This window comes from Cryptomeria japonica, chromosome 11 (assembly GCF_030272615.1).
Source record: "Cryptomeria japonica chromosome 11, Sugi_1.0, whole genome shotgun sequence".
NCBI classification, from domain to species: Eukaryota; Viridiplantae; Streptophyta; class Pinopsida; order Cupressales; family Cupressaceae; genus Cryptomeria; species Cryptomeria japonica.
Genome location: NC_081415.1, coordinates 535097821 through 535121116, shown reverse-complemented (window position 1 = coordinate 535121116; position 23296 = coordinate 535097821). Strand labels below are relative to the sequence as shown.

At 32.3% G+C, this 23296-nt stretch overlaps 1 protein-coding gene across 1 annotated transcript; it reads left to right on the top strand.

Moving 5' to 3' along the window:
* Positions 1 to 1124: 1124 nt before the first annotated feature.
* LOC131066453 (WUSCHEL-related homeobox 9-like) lies at positions 1125 to 22067 on the top strand. Its single transcript, XM_059214695.1, has 3 exons — positions 1125 to 1380; positions 21582 to 21727; positions 21798 to 22067. Exons 1-3 carry the CDS (start codon positions 1125 to 1127, stop codon positions 22065 to 22067), a joined length of 672 nt encoding a protein of 223 aa, XP_059070678.1.
* The last annotated feature ends 1229 nt before the right edge of the window (positions 22068 to 23296 follow it).

Genomic DNA, 23296 nt, shown 5'->3' with positions numbered 1-23296 from the left:
TATTCAAATGGGAGTAATATTTGTTCAATTTCATCAATTTCAAACACTAATTTAAATAGGCATATAGGTTTTGAAAAAAGATAGTTTAGAATAGGGTGGCTCACTAGACATCAAATAATTTGTGGCTTGGCCCTTAGTCCTATGGTTGCAACTTTTATACATTAGCATGGGCTTGGTAGTAAGATACAATGAATAAAATTTGAAAGTTTGGAATGGCCAATGGTAATGATGTCTATTCTTACAATCATTAGTTATGTCATATTATAATTCTATTGACGATAATTGTTAGAATAGTTTTTACGGTTTACATAGTGGGCACCAGTTAATTGTTATATGCTTAAATTGAGGTGCTCGAAGTCTATTGTGTTAGAAATAAATATAATGGTAGAACACTCTAAAGTTTATAACAACCCACTCTCAAGGGCAAGTGGAAAGGTTTCACAAATAAAATAGTACTGAGAAGAAGATACAAACCATAGTAGTACACGAAAGCATAGATTGTGTCGAATAAACAAAACCGTTATGAACAAACAAACATGTGACAATTGAAACCTCCAAATTTTTATGACCAAAATTGAATGTTAAAATGATAGGAAAATATTTAATTTTAAATATTTATAAAATATAGTGTCCCCTACCCTTGAAATAAATTAAGCAACATTAAGTTATAATTATATGTATGTAATACTAACATGATGTATGAGGTGATGTAATTATGATGGAGATTTTAAATTATTCTTTTGGGGATGTCACCTTGTTATTGGTATTTCAATCTTGTATGTTTCACCTTCTCTATGGAACAGGCCTACAACAGCTTGTTTCTCTTGAAACATTTCAAGCTTTGTATAGGTTTCATCGATCTTAGATTATTCCCCCACCAAGTTATTGTCGAAAAAATAGAAAAACAATGAGCATCGCCTGTTTTCTATTAGGGATGTCCAGACATTTGAACAATCTTTAGTAATATTCTCTAGAAATCTCCGTATGAAGACAATAGATCCACCGTACAATATTATTATTTTCAATGAAAAAATCTAAAATATACAGAAGTTGTGAGAGATGCCTCTAGATGATATCGCTTTGATTCTCTTATATTTGCTTTCGTTAGCTCTGTTAACCTGAAAATGGGTACTCCAAGGTGGAAGCCAACTCCCATGCAGCTAGAAATATTGGAAGCACTCTACTGTAAATCTGCTGGGAATCCAAACGACGAGCAGATATACGATGTTGCTAATTATCTGAGAAGATATGGAGAAATACAAGCAAAGAGTGTGTTTTATTGGTTTAAAAACAGGAAATGCAATGATAAGCTGTATAAACGTAGAAGATTGGAAGAAGCTATCGATTCAGTTAGATCAAAGCCTCCAGAGACCAGATCTGGTAATTTCTTAATTCAGACAATACCCTTTAGTGGAACTAAATCATTTGTTTTTTCTTTTTAATTTGTTTGTGTGAGCTCATACTAGATTTTTTCATTAGCATGTTAGAGTGTACTGTATTTAAACATGAACTTATTTAAGGGTCAAACAATGAATGAAATTTCTTGTTGAGATCTGTTTTTCTCTTTTAGTTACTCAAAAACAACCAGTGACATTTATATACATTGAATTCTGATGAAATATCGTTTATAAACAGAGAAAATGCCTCCTAACTCTCATTTTTATTTCTTAACTACGTTTCACTCTTGAATTTTTTTTTTTAATGCTTAATAATAGCCATTTTCAATGTCTTAAAATTCAATTAGTTGATGGATTTCAAATTGAAGTGTAGCTTTGCTTCCAATATATTTGATCTGCCTGTTAGATTGTACAATTATTTTGTTCATCTTAGCCAACAAAATTCTTAAAGGATACGATACAACTGCTTTATTTTGTTTTTCGCTTTTGATGATTGGTCTTCACTAGTAGATACCCTTGATCAACTATTCTTATACCCAAAAGCAACCTTCACACAACCCTGAAATGTTTTATGCTAAAGAAAGGTATTCTCTTAAGTTGTGTCTGAATATTTTCCTTCCCCGAGAAAACATTGCACAATAGGACACAATGCCAAGGATTAGTTCTTATGCTCCCTATAGCACACTGTGTTATAGGATAAGGTCGAGTTATATCAAAGAATTGTTTTAGATAAGTCATCATCATTAGTAATATTTTGGGACAATCAGATTCCTCTGGGAGGTTGGTTATGCTTTTCAGCTAATTTTTTTAAAAAACCTGCAACCGTAAATGTTATGAAATTTGTTGAAATCTTCCTAACAAGAGATTCAACAATCAAAATGAAAACATTAGATCTACATATATAGGGCTACAGATGGACAGTAGGTACATCTGTATGGTTTGCATGTCCATCATATATTCCTAAATGGAATACTCCTGCAACGTTAATACTGTAAATTATATAAACGAACATAGAAAAACATGATACAATAAAACTAAAACAAACACAAACAACATGACAGAATTTTATAGTGGTTCATCAATAAATGGCTATGTCCATTTTAACCGCAGGGAATAACTTCTATTGAAAGATATCAATTTCATCTTTTATATAACTACACACGGACATTTATAGACTTATATTCAGTTGTGAAAAAAAAAATTGAAAAAAGATGAATGATCATATGACCATTAAGCTTCACATTCTTCACTAATACATCACATTCTATACTACTACCATCATGCAACTCGTCTTAATATAGAATGTGATGTATAAACGCTGCAGAAGTATTCCCTTTAGGAATATATGATGGACGTGCAAACCATACAGCTGTACCTACTGTCCATCTGTAGCCCTATATACATAGATCTAATGCTTTCATTAGAATATAGACATTTTGATTGTTTAAACTCTTGTTAGAAAGATTTAAACCAATTTCATAGCACTTCGGTTGAAGGTTTTTCAAAAAACTAAGACGAATAAGTTGACAAAGACTTTTGGTTCTATAAATTATGCAGGATCAAACTATTTCTATTTACTATAAAAATATTATGCTTATAATTAAATAAGCACATAATTAGAATGTACCATTAAGTGTTTTAGTTAGTGAACTTTCTCTTGAATGAGAAAAAAAAGATCAAATGAATTAGAAACAAATAAAAGTGAAATGAATGTAATAATTTATCTTTAAAAAAAAAAATTTTTTTGGTTAAGGTAGTAGGATTTTGAAAATGTTCAAAACCTTAAATATAGAGAAAGATAGAGATGAAGTACAAATAATTATTAAGAAAACATCAATGAGATAGAAAATGTCAATGTTTTGATTTAGTAAGAAGGATTTTGAAAAGGCCTAAAATCTTGTACAAAAGATTTTGAAACAACAAACTAAGCACAAAAGGAATAGAAACATGATAACAACTACATAGGGTCGAACAACAAAACTAGTCAAATCTAGAAACAAATCTAAAACAAATCACATCTAAAGGTTTGGAGAGCAAGAGGGAATCTACCTTACAAGGAACTTTCTTCTTCTATTGAACAATAGTTCAAGATAAGTCATTGTCCAAATTTGAAACCTTAAGGCTAGAGTGCAGAGAGATCCCTTTAGTACACTAATCAATTTGCACACCTTCATTGGAAGGACAATGAGGAGTAGACTTAATAGGAGAAAAATAAGGAGCCTCCTGAAGGAAATGTGGCCAAGGGAAGCTCCCCACATAGTAGTAGAGAATGACACTAGTAGGAGAGGACCTAACAATAGTAAATCCAATCCAAGTTAGAGAAACATAAGCTAGGGAGGGTGCTAAAGACAAATGAATCACTAATGTAGGGAACCTAGCAAGGGGCAAAAATTCCTATAGAGAAAACAAAAAAGAAGGGCTAAGTGTAGAAAATCTAGAGAAGGCTCGAGAATGGCTAAACTTGAGTGCGTGGGAGGTGCCATGTAGGAGTAGTTGGGATATGTCATTAAAATTCTAGAAAACCTAGAAAAAGGTAATGTTAATATGACTTAAGTTTTATACCTTCACAACACAAATGAATTAAATATAGAACATAATAGAATGAGGTTGAAGAACATTATATCTGATCACAATGTCAACAATGTCAATTATTTCTTCTAAAAGATCTTACAATAATATTTTGTTCAACTTTTAATTATCAAATAAAATTATACATAAAATAAGTTGGTTGTTGTTATTCTTTGTTTGTATCTTTTTTCAGTGTTCTGCTTGTGGGTTCTGGATTCCCATTAATTCTAGAGGGCTTCGGGTCCCTTCAAAACCTATTGTATGGGGTTTTGGGTCCCCTCAAAACCCATTTTATCCCTAATAAAAAAAGTTTTATTTCAATTAATTCTTTGGTTGATTTTAGATCATAAGAGCTATTACAAGGCTTTCTTCTCCAATTCACCTTGCACATACTTTCTAGGTGATGATGATCTACACAAAAATAATGTTTTACAAAATAATTAAAAAAAAATTCTTTCTCAAATACTTTATCATTTTCACATAGTTAAGAGGATGTACTGGGGACCATTGGCCAAAAACTCACCACCTTGTACTATATTTCTAGAGATAAAATTAAAATTGGTAAGATGGAAATATGCATTGAGATGTACACAAAAAAATTTAATGCAACCATTTTTTCTAAACTTACAAACTTGTGTTTCTATACGTATCAAGCATAAGAAGCTTGTAAGTGTGAGATGCAACCCATAACACAAGCTTTTTGTTTGAATAGTTGAAACATTTTTTAATCTTTTATAAATACACTATATCTTGTTTTATGGATTGAGCTCAAGGGAAAAAGTGAGGAAATACATTGTTAAGTGAAATCTAGTCCAAGTGAATAATGATATATCATTCACTAGATAAAGTGACTAGCTAGATCTTTCCCAAAATTTGTATAGTAATAGTAGAAAAAACATTCAATAACAATCCACAACATATGTAAAGAAATAGTTTGACAAATAAGAAGGAAACATATGAAAAAAATTAGAATTTTTTTACATTAATAATGTGAGTAGGCATAATTTCATAAAAAAATGTAAATAACTAGAGCATTTATAGACCAAAGAAGGCTACTATAACTAAAATATACTTGAGAAAATAAGTTTGTATATCTACATGAGCCTTAGTGTATGTTGAATACCTCAAACAACTGAGAGGGGGGGGGGGGGGGGTGAATCAGTTCTCAACTGAAATCTTTTACTTATTCCATAGAAATGGATCTGGTAAACAAACTTCTGATTACTTAACCATAAAAAAGATATAATCATGAGAGAGAACACACATGAAACATCCACAAGAAAAACCAAATTTTATGTGGAAATCCCTAGAAGGGAAAAACCATGGAGACTTCTAATTCTCAATTATGAAACACCTATTAGGGTGACACTAGTTAAGGTGATTTTTACAAGGGTGGCTCACTACCAAAATGCTCACTACATGGCTACAACCGCTATAAAAATAAGGGCTCACTCTCTAGCTACAACTTCTAGAAAAAGAAGGGCTCACTGCCCAAAAGAAGAAGAAAGAAAAAGAAAGAATCCTCCACTGAAGCACAATTACCATAACACTGCAATGCCAAAAGAAACCTTTGGCTCACTGCCTCCAGTACCAAACAACAACAACATACTACCACACTTCGCAAACACAACTTCATATAACCTCACACAAATTCAGACCAACATATATTACTTTTCAATCTACTTGCTTCTCTATATTCTTCATTATAATAATTCCTTATTTATATTAATCCCTTGAATTAGGAATCTCCCAAGCCGGCCAAAAACAATTCACCAAAACACAACTAAAGATAAGTCTACACTACACATTCATGTGGGGGAAAGGAATGAGAAGTGGCCACACCACAATACACTACATCAATCAAATCAACATGTTATTTGTACACTATAATCACTAGAGAAAAAATAGAAACATTCAAGGTCAACCGGACTAGGAATGAACATATCAACAACCATGACTCTGGAGAACATCATCATGACCCAAATTAGAATATCAAAGATAAAGATATTAACAACATAAATCCAAAATATCATCATTAGAACCAGAAATATGGAGAAATGTGAAGCACTAAAATTAATGCCATATATCATCATCACTGAGCACACTTCTAGAGCACCAAATCATAAGCATGAAATCCCCAAGAAACTTCCAACAACATACAAAAACCTCATGATTACAACTACAACATATCAGAAATAGATAGCACAAACCAATCACTGAAACATAGAATAAGTATGTTAATGTCAATGACAACCATACTGACACACCATCTACTTCACATTTGCAACATTGTACCTATTATACTCTTTTCTATAAATGAGCATAAACTAAACTATTTATAAAATATAAGTATAAGAAATTGACATTGTGATAATATATGAGGATTTATATGCGAGTGTTCATTAAGTGCCCACCATGTAGATCTAAAGTGAATTGGTGGTTACATGCTTTAACTACATCTTCAATCATGTAGTATAGTCTTTATAAAGAATTTGAACTCAAAATGATGGTATGCAAAACCTAGAAATGATAGTTGTTCATACAATGGCAAAATATAATAGGGACACAATATGAATGCTTTAAATTAAGAATCTTAAAAGTTCATTGCTAATTTAAACCATTCAAGACTCAACTCAAGGGGTATCTAACACTTTAGAAGATAATATAATAAAGTTGTGTGACATCAAATGGTATAGCATAGCACCAAATTGAGTGGTTTCTTCCTAAATTTTCAATATGGAAACCCCTTGTACTAGAATATTCCCAATAGAAAACCTTAGGCCAACTCTTTTCTATGGGTTTTGTTGTTTATATCTTGGTGCTAGATGTGGTGGTGAAAGAGGATGAGTTTTTTTTTTGTCTATGCTACTTTTTTTGGAGCAAGAGTTTTGGGCTTTGGTGTTTTTGTTATGGTTGTGGTTTGTTCTAGCTTCATTGTTGTTGGCTCCAGCAGTGGTGGCTATGGTGGCTATTGATTTGATTTGGTAAGTTCTTATGTGCTCTAGGGTTTTGATGTAATTGGTATGTCCATATTTTTCCTACTTTATAATAGGCCTATTTTGTGCTTGGTGTTCTTTTGGTAATTTCCAATAAGATATATTGCCTCATGGTTGTGGTCGGAAATTTGGTGGACCTCCCTTTGTTTGAATCTATCGCCCCAACTTTTTTTAGAGTAGTTTTTGAGGATTATTTTTTTTCTAGGGTTTTTTAATGTCATTCTCCTACATGCTCCTTTTTCATGGTGGAAAAAGCTACTTCTATTTTTACTCTTATTTCTCCTATTAAGGTGGAGGATTGTTTGAGAAAAATTTCTTTAGGGTTCCATGTTTTAAGGTTGGATGTTATCTTGGTTATTTTTGCTCCCAAGAGTTGGAGCTACTTCAAGGGGGTTTATATTGTCATTTCCTTTGAACTTTCCTTCATTTATCCTACTGAGGTGGAGAGAGTGATGACCTAAGTTGTGATGATTTTAAGCATTTTGTTGTCGAGTCCTCTTTCACTTTTCCTATAGAGGTGGACCTAGTTCCTATTCAAGTGGTGACTAGTTTTGTAGGAGATGATGGGAGATGCTATTATTTGTTTAAATTTCACTCATTTAATCCTATTGAGGGATATATTAAGTGTTGTTATCAATTTTTCTCTTCCTACTTTGATTGAGGTAGATCTTGAGGATGGTGAAGGGTTCTTGTACCTACAATGTAGGAAAGTGAGTGTTAAAATTCTCATTATTACCAATGATTTTATTACTACTTCTAGGGCTTGAGATTGCTGTTTTCCTAACCTGGGCTATATTTTGGAGTTTTCCCAAGTTGGGCTATTTTTTGGCTGGGACCTTGATGATACATCATCTGAAGGTTATTGGAGCCTTTTCAAAAATTATTGTAAAGGTTATGGAAGCCTTTCAAAATCCATTGTTATTTGTTTGGTGTCTTTGACCTTTGATGTAATAGTAGGGACTCTCATATTAAGTATCTTTTGATTTGCAGTTGGTTGGTTATTGTTTGTTTGTGTACTATCTTTTAGCAGTGTTCTACAATTGGATTTTGGGTCACGAAAAAATCTATTTGTCAGGGTTGCGAGTCCCATCAAAACAATTTTGATCAACCTAATAAAAAATATGGTTTTACTCATATAATTTTTATTAATTTGTGTGAGTTTCATTCTATAAAAATAAACACCTATTAAATGATTGGGGTTGGATTGTAGGATATTTCGCTATTTTTATTGGCTATAAATTGTATTCTAGGTCCCTTATAGATTGCATATGTGAAGCATGCCATGATATGTGTGGTTGCACATGGTTATCCATTATACTTGGGAACATGAAGAATTGATTGGAGGAGATAAATATAGATTATAAGTATTCATGTAGAGTTTGTAAGCCTATTTGAATGTTTCATTATTATATAATAAATTGAGTTTGGAAACTTCTGAAGTCTATGTTTTATATTCTTGATGGTTTTCATAGGGTATATTTTGTGAAACCTTGTGGTATGACTTTGATCTTTTCATTATGGATATTATGTAATATTGTATAAATGTTTTTCTCTTATAAGATAATTTAGGACATGGCTTGGTCAATTCAATAATATTTTAACAACTAATATTAGACGCATGGTTGTGGTTGAGGTGAGAGATTCCTACTTTTGTTTAAACCTTGTTTGAGAATATATGATGAAAAGTTCAACTCATCATAATTATAAAAACTGTTACACATTTCAGAGTATTCAAGATAATTTGTGTAGGTTGTGAATGTTGTATTTTTTGGATTTGGGGCCCAAATAGAGTGTGAAATTTTCAAGGGATATAATTCACTACACTATAATTTTAGGAAGTGTAATTGTGAAAAATTAGGGTTTCTACCCCAAGAAGGATGAAAACCACTAACTTTTGCTTGGGAGACCACTACATTCAAAAGAGGGTTGAATCCAATAGATTTAGTCACAAACCAACAATGATAAGGATTGAAAATATTGAGCGTATTCAAGGGGATGTGAGTTTGTTTACCCTCTTTATGAGTTGAATTGCTGAAAATAGGGAAAAGTGCTAGAAATGAAGGTAAAAATGTGGAAACAGTGAGCTATAGTCGTCAAATTAAGGCACACACTTGGATCTGAGCAATATAATCAGATTTGGACCCGATTCTTGAAAAATCTCCAAAAATGTCAGTACTGGAGTGCTTGTCGCTTTGGTCCTCCTAACTTTTCACACACCAAAAAGGGTTGATTTGTCTTTGCATATAATGCCCATTCTGAAGATCCTAGCTTCATAGCTGCTTCTTGTACATAAAAAGAAATGGAAATAGGTTGAGAATAGGGATTTCATAAGTCAAACCCTAGTTTAGGAATTAAACTTGATTGAAATATTGCAAATACTGAAATAAATGATGGAAGGATATACCTTAGATTTGCAATGACTTATAATGATGCTTTGCTTCTTGAATGTAATCACATATGTTTTATGAAATCCCATGAACATGACAAAACTCTAATCACACACACATGCTTGCATATGAATGATGTAATGTTTCTCCGCAATTGATGAATGAAGAATGCAACCTTGTTGACCTCTAGAAATGCTTGATGATGAATTATTCAATGCTTGAATGCTTGATGATTCTAATTTATCCCTTCTCTTATGATGCCAGTATATGCAAATGAGAGGAGAAAGTCTCCTTATATACTTGCCCATCGGAAAACGTGTTAATTTTTTGACATAGGTCGATATGGGGTTAGGTTTCCTCCTCAAATTTGGAAATTCTCAAGGGGTTCAAATTGGGGCCCAAATAGGGAGGACCAAGGCATGGCACCCTAGTCCCAATGAGAACTAAGGTGCCATGCCTTGGTCCTACCCCATTTTAGGGCTATGACAAGGGGGCCATGTAGGGTATGAAATGAAAATAAGGCTATATTTTCATGATATAAGCATAATTAGGTCTTAATTAAGAATTGAGGGATGAAAACTAAGGTGAGGACCCAAAATGTGGACTAAATTATAAGGGAGTACAATTTAGGACAGTACATTTATCCCCCACTTTAGCGGGAGTATGAGCCTATGGAAATAGTCATGATGAATGTAGATGAAAGAGAGTTGAAAAAGAGGAGGAATGTGGAGTAAAATCACAAGGAGCATAAGATCTCACTAATTTTGAGGAACCAAGCCCCCAATATTAAGATCTTAACTCACTCAATCATATGCAAGGGTGCACAAAAAAAGACAAAAAGAAAAAAAATCAAACAAAGAGAAAAAGGCAAGCGAAAACAAAAAACACAGAAAGACACACAACAAAGGATAAAGACCAAAACCAAGACCTCAAGTCAACTAGATGAAGAGACTTCAGTACCAAAATGTCTCAACCACTAATATCATTCTTAAAAAATTCCATCTCACGAACACAAGTGATCACATAAAAGAGAAAAGAAAGCATCATCCATGAACTATCAATAGCAAAGCTACGAGCTTATGAGAAGAAGAGAGAGCATGAATACACACTAGATGTGCTTTTCTATATGATCCATGAGAATAATTATGAGAAAGGACATGGATAAATTTCCCCTAGATGTGTTTATCTAGGTGATCTATTTTGGGGAGGAGAATATGAATAGTCTAGAGTTGTTATGCTAGTTCCACTCATCCTTATGTGTGTGTGCAAGTGATGTCTGGTTTCAAGCATGAAGCATCACGTGTAAGACTATTTTCTTTGGTTTTGAGAATGAACACCCTATATAAGAAAAATAATGCATAAAATACGGATGAACCATGAGGATGCAACAATCCTATGTTGATAAATGAAATGAGGGTTAAGCATGAGGATGCAATTATCCCATAAATAATGCACAAAATAGGGATGAAACGTGAGTATCCAACAGTCCCATATTGATAATCGATAGTCGAAAGTGCACATAGGAGGCCACATATATATCCCCCCTTAAGATGTCAACATAATCCTATGTTTATGTCCTAAGGTAGATAGCAACAAGGATATCCACCTTCAACACTAAGGAGATATCTACTAATCAATAATGTATGGATTCCATGATAAGAAGAAAGACTACTGAATAGGCTTTGTTTCTTTAAGCAAGGAAGAGATAATTGTAAAAGACATATCTTGCAATAAATGTAAAGGGATCCTTTTAAGGGATGCATTATTAACAAAGGAGAAAGATATATTTTCATAATGATATCTACCTCCAAGAGTAGAGAAGATCTTTAATAAAGATGACATCTTGGAAGGATAAAAGGACCAGGAATAAACACCTTCTCTAATGTTTAGGAGAAAGTAGATTCTTAGGATTATACGCTTTCACTAAGAAGAGATTGTTCATAAGAGATGTGCTATTTCAAACAAAAAATACATCCTAAACAAGGAAAATTAATACACTTGTATAAAGGACAATTCTATGCAAGAAATCACTTCAAATTATGAAAGATACAACTCAATAAAAGAAAAGACAATCTTTAGAAAAAGAGAGAGAGTTGAAACATTATTATTGACCCCAAAACATGGAGGAAAGGACACCAAAGAGAGATCGTATATAAGAGAACTACTCTTCTAAAATAAGAAAAAGATCCTCAGTAGGGATCATGCATATCACAATATAGAAGGGTTCATTATAAAAGGTACAATTCAATAAAGAGAAGAATTTGATGAATCATTATAGACTTTCAACACTAAGGAAGAGATCCAATTAAGGATATAAAATTATAAGGTAAGGATATGATCCTCATTAGGGATACTTTTTCCAATAAGAGGAAGGAGATCCTCAACAGGGATATACACCTCCACAATCGATAATAAATCCTTAATAAAGGCCCTATTTCACAAAGGGAAAATGGGCAAGGATGATTTAGAGGCTATTATTTCCCCCCAAGAATGAAGACAAGAATAAAATTACTATTATGTTGCTACCAAAGTATGATTTCACTTACAATTGTACCACCATGAATGTCAATGAGCCCCTAATAAGTAAGCTACCAATGTCACATAATGAGGAGCAACATAATAGGAACTTAAATATTATTTAAAAAGAAAAATATTAGAGTCCAATTCATTTCCATCTAGTATTTGAATGGTACCAATTACAATAAGTTATTGAATTTTATTTGGTAAATCATGACATTCATTAGTGGCATGGCTAGGGATTTGATGATACTCACAAAAAGTTTATATTCATTTTTTTGATGATTCTTTGTTTTATTCTTTAAAGGGAGGGTAATAAAATTATCTTTAAGAATCTCATACAAAATACTCTCTTGTTGTGATTATAAGTTGTAAGAAGACATGGATGTATTAGACAATGGGGAAGGGGGTGTTGAAAAAAGAGCACTTTGGAAACCTAGATCTTCTTGGGAAAAGTGTGGTGTAGATTTCTAATGACCATCAAAACTTTGTTTCATACATCTTAAACCATATCTATTGTGTCCATGCATAGATGTTGAAATATCTAGAGGAGAGGGTTCATTTTTAGTATCAAAATCTAAAGATTGAGGGATCTTATACCCATTGAAGGAAGGTATATATTCTAATGTACCCCAATTATTTGTTAAGGAAACATCATTTATAGGAGATTGTGTTATTGAATGAATCATAGTATTAAAGGGAGATTTATGTACCCTAATTCACCATGAACAAAATCATAAGGATTAGGATCAGCCTTGAATGTATGCATTTAATTGTTATATATGAACTTGATTGTGCAATGAAGAGTAGAAGGGTTTTCTTTCATAGCATGAATAAATGATCTACCTAGAAGAAGGTTATAATTAAGATGGTTGGGAATGACATTTATAGGAGTAGGTAAAGTCACAGGTCCTACTTTGATAGGTAATATGACTATACCAAGTGTCTCTAGATAGGAACATTATCAAAGCCACAAACACAAAGAGGGTCAGGTTGAAAAGAAGAATGATTGTAGCTTATGCTGTCTAATAAGGAAACACAACAAATGTTAAGTACTAACTCATTATCAATTAAGGTACCTCTTATGTTTTGGTCATAAATATGTAAGGAGTAATCGTAAGGGAATCATCTCTATTTCTAACCTCTATAGAAGACAATTCATTTTGTGAGAATGTAATATCATTTGGTTTAGAAGAAGGATGTGGAACCACCTTATGAAATGTTTCTTGGATCAAGCTATGGTATGAAGGTGAAGTCTGAATCAATTCCCAAAGGGAGATCTTTGCTAAAAGATACCATGGATTTTATCAACAAGATCCTTATAAATGTGTTTCTTAAGGTGAGAGGGGGAAGAAAGATAAGTGAGAAGAACATTAGGATCTTTCTTTTTGACACAAACATTAAATGTTTGATGTATTTAAAAACCATATTTTTGTTCTATTTGTCTTTCCATATCACTTCTTTCACATATGTATTTTGAAACTTTTAGGATATCGGGAGGTTCCTTGGGTTTAGGCTTCTCATAACTAGAAACATGAATGGTATTAACATGACTAGGCTCTTTGTTCTCTAAGGATACATCTTTAAAGGCGAGAGAAATAAGGAAATTTCTAATGATTACATCCTCTTGTGCCAAAGTATCTTTATGGGTAAGACAAACTTTAGGAGAAGGACAAACATGACTCATTAATGCTTCATCTCTTGTGGAAAATCCATTGAAATGAAAAGAGGATATGGAATCACTAGGAAAGGTAGCTATAACATCATCTGTTTACACTAAATGATCCTTACGGGGGAGGAAAATTTTAGGATAAGTATCATTATTCAAAGATTCATCCTTACGAGGGAGATCTTTAAAAGAAGTGCTCATAACCTCTTCTTGCACCAATGTGCCCTCATTGGTAGTACCAAATTTGGGAGAGGGTAAATCAATGTCTAATCAACACTTCTTCTCTAGGAGAGATACCTTGTATGGAAGGTAAAGTGTCATTAAGAAAGGTGTTTATGATATCATCCTCTTGCTCTAAGATACTCTCATGGGAAAGACATATTTTAGGAGAAAGATCAACATCAATTTTCAAAACTTCATTCCTAAGAGGAAGACTTGTAAAAAAAGTGTTAATAATATTTTCTTTCACCAAAGTATCCTCATGAACAAGAGAAGGTTTAGGAGAGGAATCATCATGGTTCGTTAGAGTGTCATCTCTAAAATGTAAATCTTGATAAAGAGGATTGTCAGCCACATCAACTTCTTTTATCATACAAACTTCTTCATAAATAGCATTGATAGAAGGTAAAGGTTCATAACGCAAATTGTCATGCATGATAATATCATTGTGAATTTTTGGAGATTTAGAGGATGATTTAGAGGGAAGAATGAGGTCATCAAGAGTGTCATCCATCATCTCAAGGTCATAAATACTAAATGGTTTACAGATTATGTTGATAACCTTTGGAAAAATGATGGTTTATAAGGCTTAAGATAAAGGAAACCATCAGGGGCCTCCTCAAGTTCTTCTCTACTATATACTTCTTCAAAAAGTTAGTCATTATAAGAAAATGGATTGTCAAAGGCATGATAATCTTGCAAAGAGTAATTTGACATTTTGAAAAGAAATGATAAATATTGCAATGAAATGAACTAAAGCATGCCAACACAAAAAATGCATTAAACAAGATTTTTTTTTTTGTATTTTTGTATTTAATATTTATTTTTGCATTTTTATTTTAAAGAAAACTATGAAATGAATTTCTCTAAATCTAAAAACACATTTGAAAAATTATGCAACCCACAAGATAATTTTAAATTTAAAAATTAGGTATTTTATTTTTGTGAAATTAACCTCTTAATTTTTAAAATTTAAGTGGAAATTGAACTTGTAAATGAAAATTTGAATTTTAAATTTGAAAACATCCAAATTTAAAATGATTAATCTAAATTTTAGCAACCCACAAGCTCAATTTTAAATTCAAAAATTAAGGTTTTTTGTGAAATCACCCTCTAAATTTTTAAAATTTAATTGGAAATTTAACATGTAAAAGAAAATTTGTATTTTTAATTGCATAAACACTTAGAAATGAGAACAAAAATTAGAATTAAAGGTGTTCACCAAAATCTAATGGTAAAAAATTGGGGTTTCCACCCCAAGAAAGATGAGGACCACTAATTTTTGCTTGGGAAACCACTAAATTCAAAAGAGGTTTGAATCCAATAGATTTAGTCATACACAAACAATGATAAGAATTAAAAATATTGATTGGATTCAAGGGGATGTGAGTTTGTTTACCCTATTTTGTGAGTTGAATTGTTGAAAGTAGGGAAAAGTGCTGAAAATGAAGGTAAAAATATGGATAAAATGAGCTACAGTCATCAAATTGAGGTACGCACTCGGATCTAAGAAATATAAGCAAATTCAGACCTGATTCCCAAAAAATCTCTAGAAATGTCAGGACCAAAGTGCCTGTTGCTCAGATCCTCCTAAATTTTTGCGCACCAAAAAGGGTTGATTCATCTTTGCAAATAATGCATATTATGAAGATCACAACTCCGTACCTGCATCCTGCACATAGAAAGAAAGGGAAATAGGTTGGGAATAGGAGCTTGCCTAAGTCAAACCTCGGTTTAGGAATTAACCTTGATTGAAATATTGCAAATACTGAAATAAATGAAGGAAGAGTATACCTTAGATATGCAATGACTAAAAATGATAATTTTCTTCTTGAATGTAATGAAATATGTTGTATGAAATGGCATGAACATGAAAAAAACCTAATCACACACACATGCTTGCATATGAATGATGTAATGCTGCTTCACAATTGATGAATGCAGAATGCAACCTTGAAGACCTCTAGAAATGCTTGATGATGAATGCTTCAATGCTTGAATTCTTGATGATTATAATTTCACCCTTCTCTTATGATGTTTCGTATATGCAAATGAGAGGGGAAAGCCTACTTGTATACTTGCCCAAGAAAAAACATGTTAATTTTCCGAAATAGGCCAACATGGTGCTAAGCTTCTCGCTTAAATTTGGAAATGCTGAAGGGGCTCAAAATGGGGCCCAAATAGGGAGGACCAAGGTGTGGCACCCTGGTCCCAATGAGGACCACGATAACATGCCTTGGTCCTACTATATTTTAGGGCTAGGATAAGGAGACCATGTGGTGTATGAATTGAATACAATGCCATATTTGTATGATATATGCATAATCAAGTCTTAAATAACCTTTGAGAGATGAACACTAAGGTGAGGGCCCAAAATGTGGACTAAATTGTAAGGGATTACAATTTTGGATGCTAGGGGAAGTAATACTTCATTCTAACAATTCCAAACATCATAGTTCATTAAAAACTTTCAAAATTTTCAAATTTTCAATAACAAAAACCAAAAAAATCTCAAATGACCATTAAAATAGCTTGGAAATTAAATAAATTCAAATTTTTTAAATTTTAAAAAACTAAAAGTACCCTTTATTGCCACATGTGCTAAAAACCCAATCTACACTACTCAAAATCAAAATTTAATTATTTGTTGATTTATTTTTGCATTATAATGATGGTTATGGGAAACTTCTCCATTTTCTTTACAAAACTAAATATACATAATCAAAAATCACAAAGTTAAAAACATTCAAAGGTTCTAATATTTTGTTGATTCTATTTCAACATTTCAAAATGGAAAACAATGAGAAAATGGAAAGAAATCAAATAATTACCTCAAATTTAGCCAAATTTTGAAATGGAAATGTTTTTTCAATACATTTCACAAATGCACAAATCCAAACAAAATCATGTTCCCTTCTTAATTCCTATCATTATAGTAATTCAATCCTCATCATTTTTTTTCCCCATTACTCTTAAATTCATCAGAACATGAATCTTCCCGAAAGATGGTTTGCATGCCCAATTTCCTCCTACAAATCAAAATAATACATTTTGCCTATTTACCCTTTTCAAATTCAGAAAAAGATCTTATATATATATATATATATATATATATATATATATATATATATATATATATATTATAACTTAATTATATTTAACCCTAATTCAACCCAATTTCAAATAATACATTGAATTATATCCTTATTTAGTAGTCAATATTTATTTTAATGACTTAAATCTACATAAGCATATTTTTAATTTTAATTGTGATAAAATAAAAGTAAGTATAAAATCACACTTTCATTAGCTGTTTATGTAAGGTATATTTTTTCAAACTCATACCAATTGTAGTATTCATTTCAATGTTGGCTAATATAATACAAAACCACGCTTAAATTGAGTATAAAAGGTAAGGTGTATAAATAATGCCAAAATGACATTTCCATATAACCACTATTGAGGAATAATTTAGATCTAAAAATTAGGTGGAGGAATACTTTGTACTTGAACACTCAGTACAATGTTAATTATACCCATGCATATCTATAATATCAAAAGCACATACAATTTATGAATGCTATACAACAATGTAAACATGAAAACAATCACCCAAGCATACATCTAGGTATTAAAAAAAGAAGACAAAATAATCCATCATAATGTAATAATAATATAAGTGTGTCGTAAAGTAAACCCAATATTGATTCTAATACAAATAGTTTCTACTTTGAAGAATCCTACATAAAAAATATAGATATTTGTATCTAGATGAAGTCCAAAATATGACTAACAAAATATAAATGTGAGAGGAATTATATAATACACATCTTATAGAATTTATATTTAAGGGTGTAACAAGTAATAATTGATAAAATGTATTGTGACCTTGAAAAAAATATGTAAGCTTAAGATACTTTAGTAAATATGATTAAAAAACAAATTCAATGGGTTCTATAATAACAATTTCAAGATTCATGACAATTTGGTAAAATGAACTTTCTAATACTTATAGAAAATGAATTCTTTTTAAATACTACTATCTAACTTTTCTTTAATCTCTTCCTCTTCTTCTCTAGGTATTTATAGAACCCAATTTGTCATTTTTTCATCTCCTTTACTCTTTTCTCTTGATAGTGATCCAAATATAATATTTCAAATTCATTTATCATTTAATAAAAAATATTCATTTCTTAAATAGTTTCTCAGAATACTCAAATCTTGTCTTATCAATCATGTAGTAAGTTCCCTATGAAAATATTTATTTTAATACTTATACTATCACTTCAACTCTAGCATGATATTTGTATATATGTTTTTCTAATTGTTACCTATAAATTTTTAAACTTTTGGTAAGTCGTAAATATTTATTGACTTCCCTCCTTGTTCCCCTTGTCGCAATGACTTTTCTAAGTTTCTTAACCTCTATCATGGGGTTCTTAACTTTTAGAATTACCCAACCACCCGACATGCTTAGGGGAGTCTATAGGAAGTCGACATCATTAGAAAGTCAGACTTGTGGTTGTCTTTGAAAGAGTTTGATGGTTGTGAACTTCCTCGATCTTCTGATCCTCTGACATATTTTATGTTGTGTAAAGGCTGGGCTTCTCTGAAGTTTCAAAGGACATCTCTGATTTTAAAACAAGGAAATTCTTGATGATGTAATTTCAAGCTCATTCAGTACCTTATTCGGGTGGCAACACGAGTGGTGGTAAATATAAATCACACTTGAACGCCGCTAGAATTAAAAGAGCCTGTCAATTAATAAGAATAACCGCCCCTTGTCGTTATTCTCTTTGACCTCATCAGTTGCCACATCATTCACAACTTCTAGAAAATAAATCAAGGGAAGATTTACAAAGTATTGTCACTAATAACAATTAAACAATTAAGGACATGAAAAAAGTGGTGACATGCGTTACTACATTTGATGTTGTCATTTTTGCAAAAAAACATTAATATACTACCCTTGAAGATAGCTAAAAAGGGGGGATTGTCATGATTTGCCTGCATCAAAATGGTTTTGCCTCATGACGTTGAGTTGCCATTTCACAACCCATATTTGAATTGGCCAGAGAAAGAGTAGGACGATATAGTCTGACAATTATGGTCTTTTGCATGGAAAGCGCATACTGATTTCAGTGAATATAGGAAGGTCGTTACTATATTAGGAAAGATTGCAGAGAAAGCTAAAAACCATGAACAATGCTTGTAGGATGAGCTTGCAGAAAGAAGAAACCCGGATAATTTAGTTCAACAAGATGGTGCTTAAAACTAAGAAAGGCCCTGTGGTGTAGTCAGATGTTGAGGAATTGTAGGAGGATACTGTCATGAACTTGACTAACTTTTTCTGAGCTACTATACTTGACAAGGAAGAATTTATAGATCTACTTCTAGAACTGATTGAAGAAGAGGAAATAGTGGATGATATTGACAAACGGATTGTAGAACAATACCCAACACCCAGTGTTGGAGCCTGAGTTTGGTGACTTTATAGCCTTGTGGTTTCGTGATGTGATTTAGATTTTATTGCTTAGTGGATCTTTTTTTGTTTTGAGAACGGTCACATTCAAGACTGTTATCTTTAAAGAAATAGTTTTTTGAAACGGAAAAGACTTGGGACAATAGTTATAAAAGAATTGATTAGTAGATTTAGGGGGATCTTTTAGGCAAACTTTGTTTTACTCTTAAGAGAAAGAACTTCTTTAAGCATATTTCTGTTTTACTGTTTTGAATATAGAAAAACTATTGGTGGCTTTTAGATAGTCATAATCTTTGAATTATGATGTGTGGATGCTTTATGTTCTTTTGAATGGTTATTAGTGGGTAGATTTATATTTGAGATGGTGAATGGTTTAAATTTTCTATTGCCGCAAGAATATTATCTGTGAATGATATTTTGTGGTAATCTGGTTGATTCATAATCTAAAAAATCTAAAAATAGTGTTTTGTATTTTATGCATTCCTTTGCAATTTTTTCTGGTTAAAAGCTCTTTCCTTATTTACTTTTGGGTTAAAAGCATTTTGGCTAATTCTTTATTCATTGAATATTATATGAAGGTAGCTGCCACCTTGTAAAATAAGTAGAGAATCAGTCAGTAGATAGTTTGTTTGACTGGTTCAACTATGGTTACATTTGTCACCTTTGTGGGCATGAGAATATAGAGTTAGGTGATAAATATGTTAACCAACACTAATATACACTTTGTTCTCAACAACCTCCTTTTCTAGATATTTAATAACATCTTGGTATATTTCCTTTATATATTCTACATATCACATAACCTTCTGTTATACAAATTTTCAATCATACATATTTGCGTCTTGTAACTCTAAAAAATCTTTTAAACTATTTCACATAAAATTTAAAACGAAATTTTGTATGGAATTATATTCCATAAGTATTATTAAAAAACTCAACCTATGATAATACTAATTCCAATTAGTATACTATTTTATAAATTTTAGGAAAAAATATTCCATCATACAAGATTATATTTGCTTCTTATATTCTCTACTTATATCCATCCACCACTATATGCATGATACAATAATATAAGATTTATATCTTGATTCATCTTTTCTCATAGGTTTCTCTAAAAATAGGCTACAAATTGAGTGTCTCTATCTTAAACTATATCTATTGAAAATTTATTCAATCCATTATTTTATAAAATTAATTACATGTGCTATATTGCTATTTTTCTTTCATGATATAAAAATATTTGAAAAATATATAATCAATAATTCACATAATTAATTGGTTAGGCTCAAAGTCTATTACACTCACATATAGATGCCATCCCTCAATAATAATTGAAAGCATTTACTCTCAATTAAATATTTTATAATTATTTAATACTAATTACATGTTCATTTTCACTTCTCATTTGCCACAATCAAATCTCTATCTCATCATTTGTTATCTTCAAAATTATCTTAATCGAATATTAATAATTGAAGGAGTCTCTACATAAAATCTATTTTTTTTCTCAAAAATAAAGATAAGAAAGAATATTAAATAAAAATATAATAATAATAATGTGATACTAAAACAATAGCAGTGGTATAGGAGAGAACCAAAAAAAAATCGTTCAAATCAGATGAACCATTTAAAAACTTAAAATGTGCGAAATTAACTATGTCCACTACTGATAAACTTCCCCTATACTAATTTTATTTATATTCATATCTCTCAAACTACTTTCTCCAGCTTGCTAGCTAAATTTCTATCCACAAAATGAAAACTTTCCACCAGCCAAGTGAAAGAAGGAAATTAGAAAGAAGGTAACCAAACGGAAATGGAATGTAAATCACCCTATGTACGTCATTTTGAGTACGTTCGCACATAATGCTTTCACTACTTTAAAACAGTAAATTCTACGAGTTTTGAAGTTGAATCAGAACAAGTTTTCCTCTTTCATTACAACAAGTTATATTCTCCAGATCAGCATGAAAACTTTCCACCAGCCAAGTGAAAGAAGGAAAATAGAAAGAAGGTAACCAAACGGAAATGGAATGTAAATCACCCTATGTACGTCATTTTGAGTACGTTCGCACATAATGCTTTCACTACTTTAAAACAGTAAATTCTACGAGTTTTGAAGTTGAATCAGAACAAGTTTTCCTCTTTCATTACAACAAGTTATATTCTCCAGATCAGCATGAAAACTTTCCACCAGCCAAGTGAAAGAAGGAAAATAGAAAGAAGGTAACCAAACGGAAATGGAATGTAAATCACCCTATGTACGTCATTTTGAGTACGTTCGCACATAATGCTTTCACTACTTTAAAACAGTAAATTCTACGAGTTTTGAAGTTGAATCAGAACAAGTTTTCCTCTTTCATTACAACAAGTTATATTCTCCAGATCAGCATGCAATTGAAAGGACATCGCAAGAGTTGATATCCATGATTACCAGTGAAAAGTCGAATGATTCAAGTGGTGTGACAATGCTCTCCTGCAAAGAACAGGTAACTATAATCTCCTGATCATTTGTCTGTTATCTTGTTTTCTTTATATTTGACTATTGTAGTGCAACAGGAGGCGAAAACAAAAACAGATGAGAATTGCAGTATTGAAGAGAATGCAGTAGCTAATGTATACAGGGGCACTATCAATCATGATTATAGTTTTGTGAATGCGGAATTACCGTGGCGTATAAACAAGAATTTAAGAAAAAGAGGATGGGCACTGGCTCGAATCAACAGAAGGGTGGACGCAACACGGAGTATGCAATCTAACGAACACCAAGATAGAAATGAAATGGTGCAGACTCTCCAATTGTTCCCCCTAAAAACCATCAATAGTTAAGTCTTTGTTAGGATTGATTCAATCCAATTGAATAATACAAAGTATGTCTTGCAAACAGAAATTCATCGAATGGCTTGAATTCACACTTTTTAGCCTTTATTGAATGTTTATATATAAATGAAGCAGCACAAATCTTGCAATAGTTAAAGCGATTAGAATTCATAGCACTGTATTAGAGGCCTGTTGCTCATTTATACTTCTGTGTGTCTAAATAAGAATATAATTATGCTGATAAATAACTCTTTAATATAGTAAAATTAATCTGCAGAAGAAAAATACAAAACTTAATATAGTAATTATTAATCTACTGATAAATCATTTAATAAGATTTTTCTTTTTTTTTTTCTTACTTTTTCAAAATTAAATTATTTTAAGTTAATGAATCTATATTTTTATTAATCTAAAATAATCAATTTAATTAAGAGTAACCATTGTAAACTTACGGGTGAGTGGGAGCAGATGAAGGAGCGGGAGCGGCGCTAGGGTTTCGCGAGGCCGCTTTTTGAAATGGTGAGTGGGAGCGGACGAAGGAGCAAGAGCGGCGCTAGGGCTTCGGGAGGCCACTATGTTGCAGGCGAGGTTTCTGGTGACGAAGGTGATGGTGAAGACGAGGATGATGGTTGGAGGTCGTATGTCTGTTCTGGATGGGTTTCGATGGGTCTATCCTTCCCTTCCTCGCTCGCAAATGTCGGCTTTGTTTGGTTTTTCTTTGTTCGGGTTGTTCGGATCGGGTCTTTGGTTTATGCCTCTGGGAAAGATGGCTTGTTTGTGGGGGTTGCGGTTGGATTTGGCGGTGTGGCTGTGTAAGGTGGTTCTTCTCTCCATCTTTGGTACTGGGATGGGGGTTTGGTACCTCGTTGCTCTGCTTTGCCTCTGTTCTTTGAGGCTTTTTGTTCGTTCTGCATTTTGGGAGGTGGTTGCGTTGTTGAGGGTAGTGTTTGGGCTCTTTTGGTGTTTGTTGCGGTTATTCGTGGCTTTTGGCCAGGGGTTTCTGTGTTCGATGGTGCTGAAGTTGGTGCAGTTGTGGTGGGTTTTCTCTCTTTTGGAGTGGTGGTGGGCTCTTTGGGGCCTTGACTCTTGGTTTGGTTGGTGGGATTGGACGAGTTTTTGCCTATTCCCTTCATACCCTTTTATGTTTGTCCTGGAGATCTCTGTTTTGAAATAGGTAGAGGGTTTTGTTCTTCTCCCCCTCAGTCAGTGCTTTAATGCCTATATTTTGGTGTGTTGTT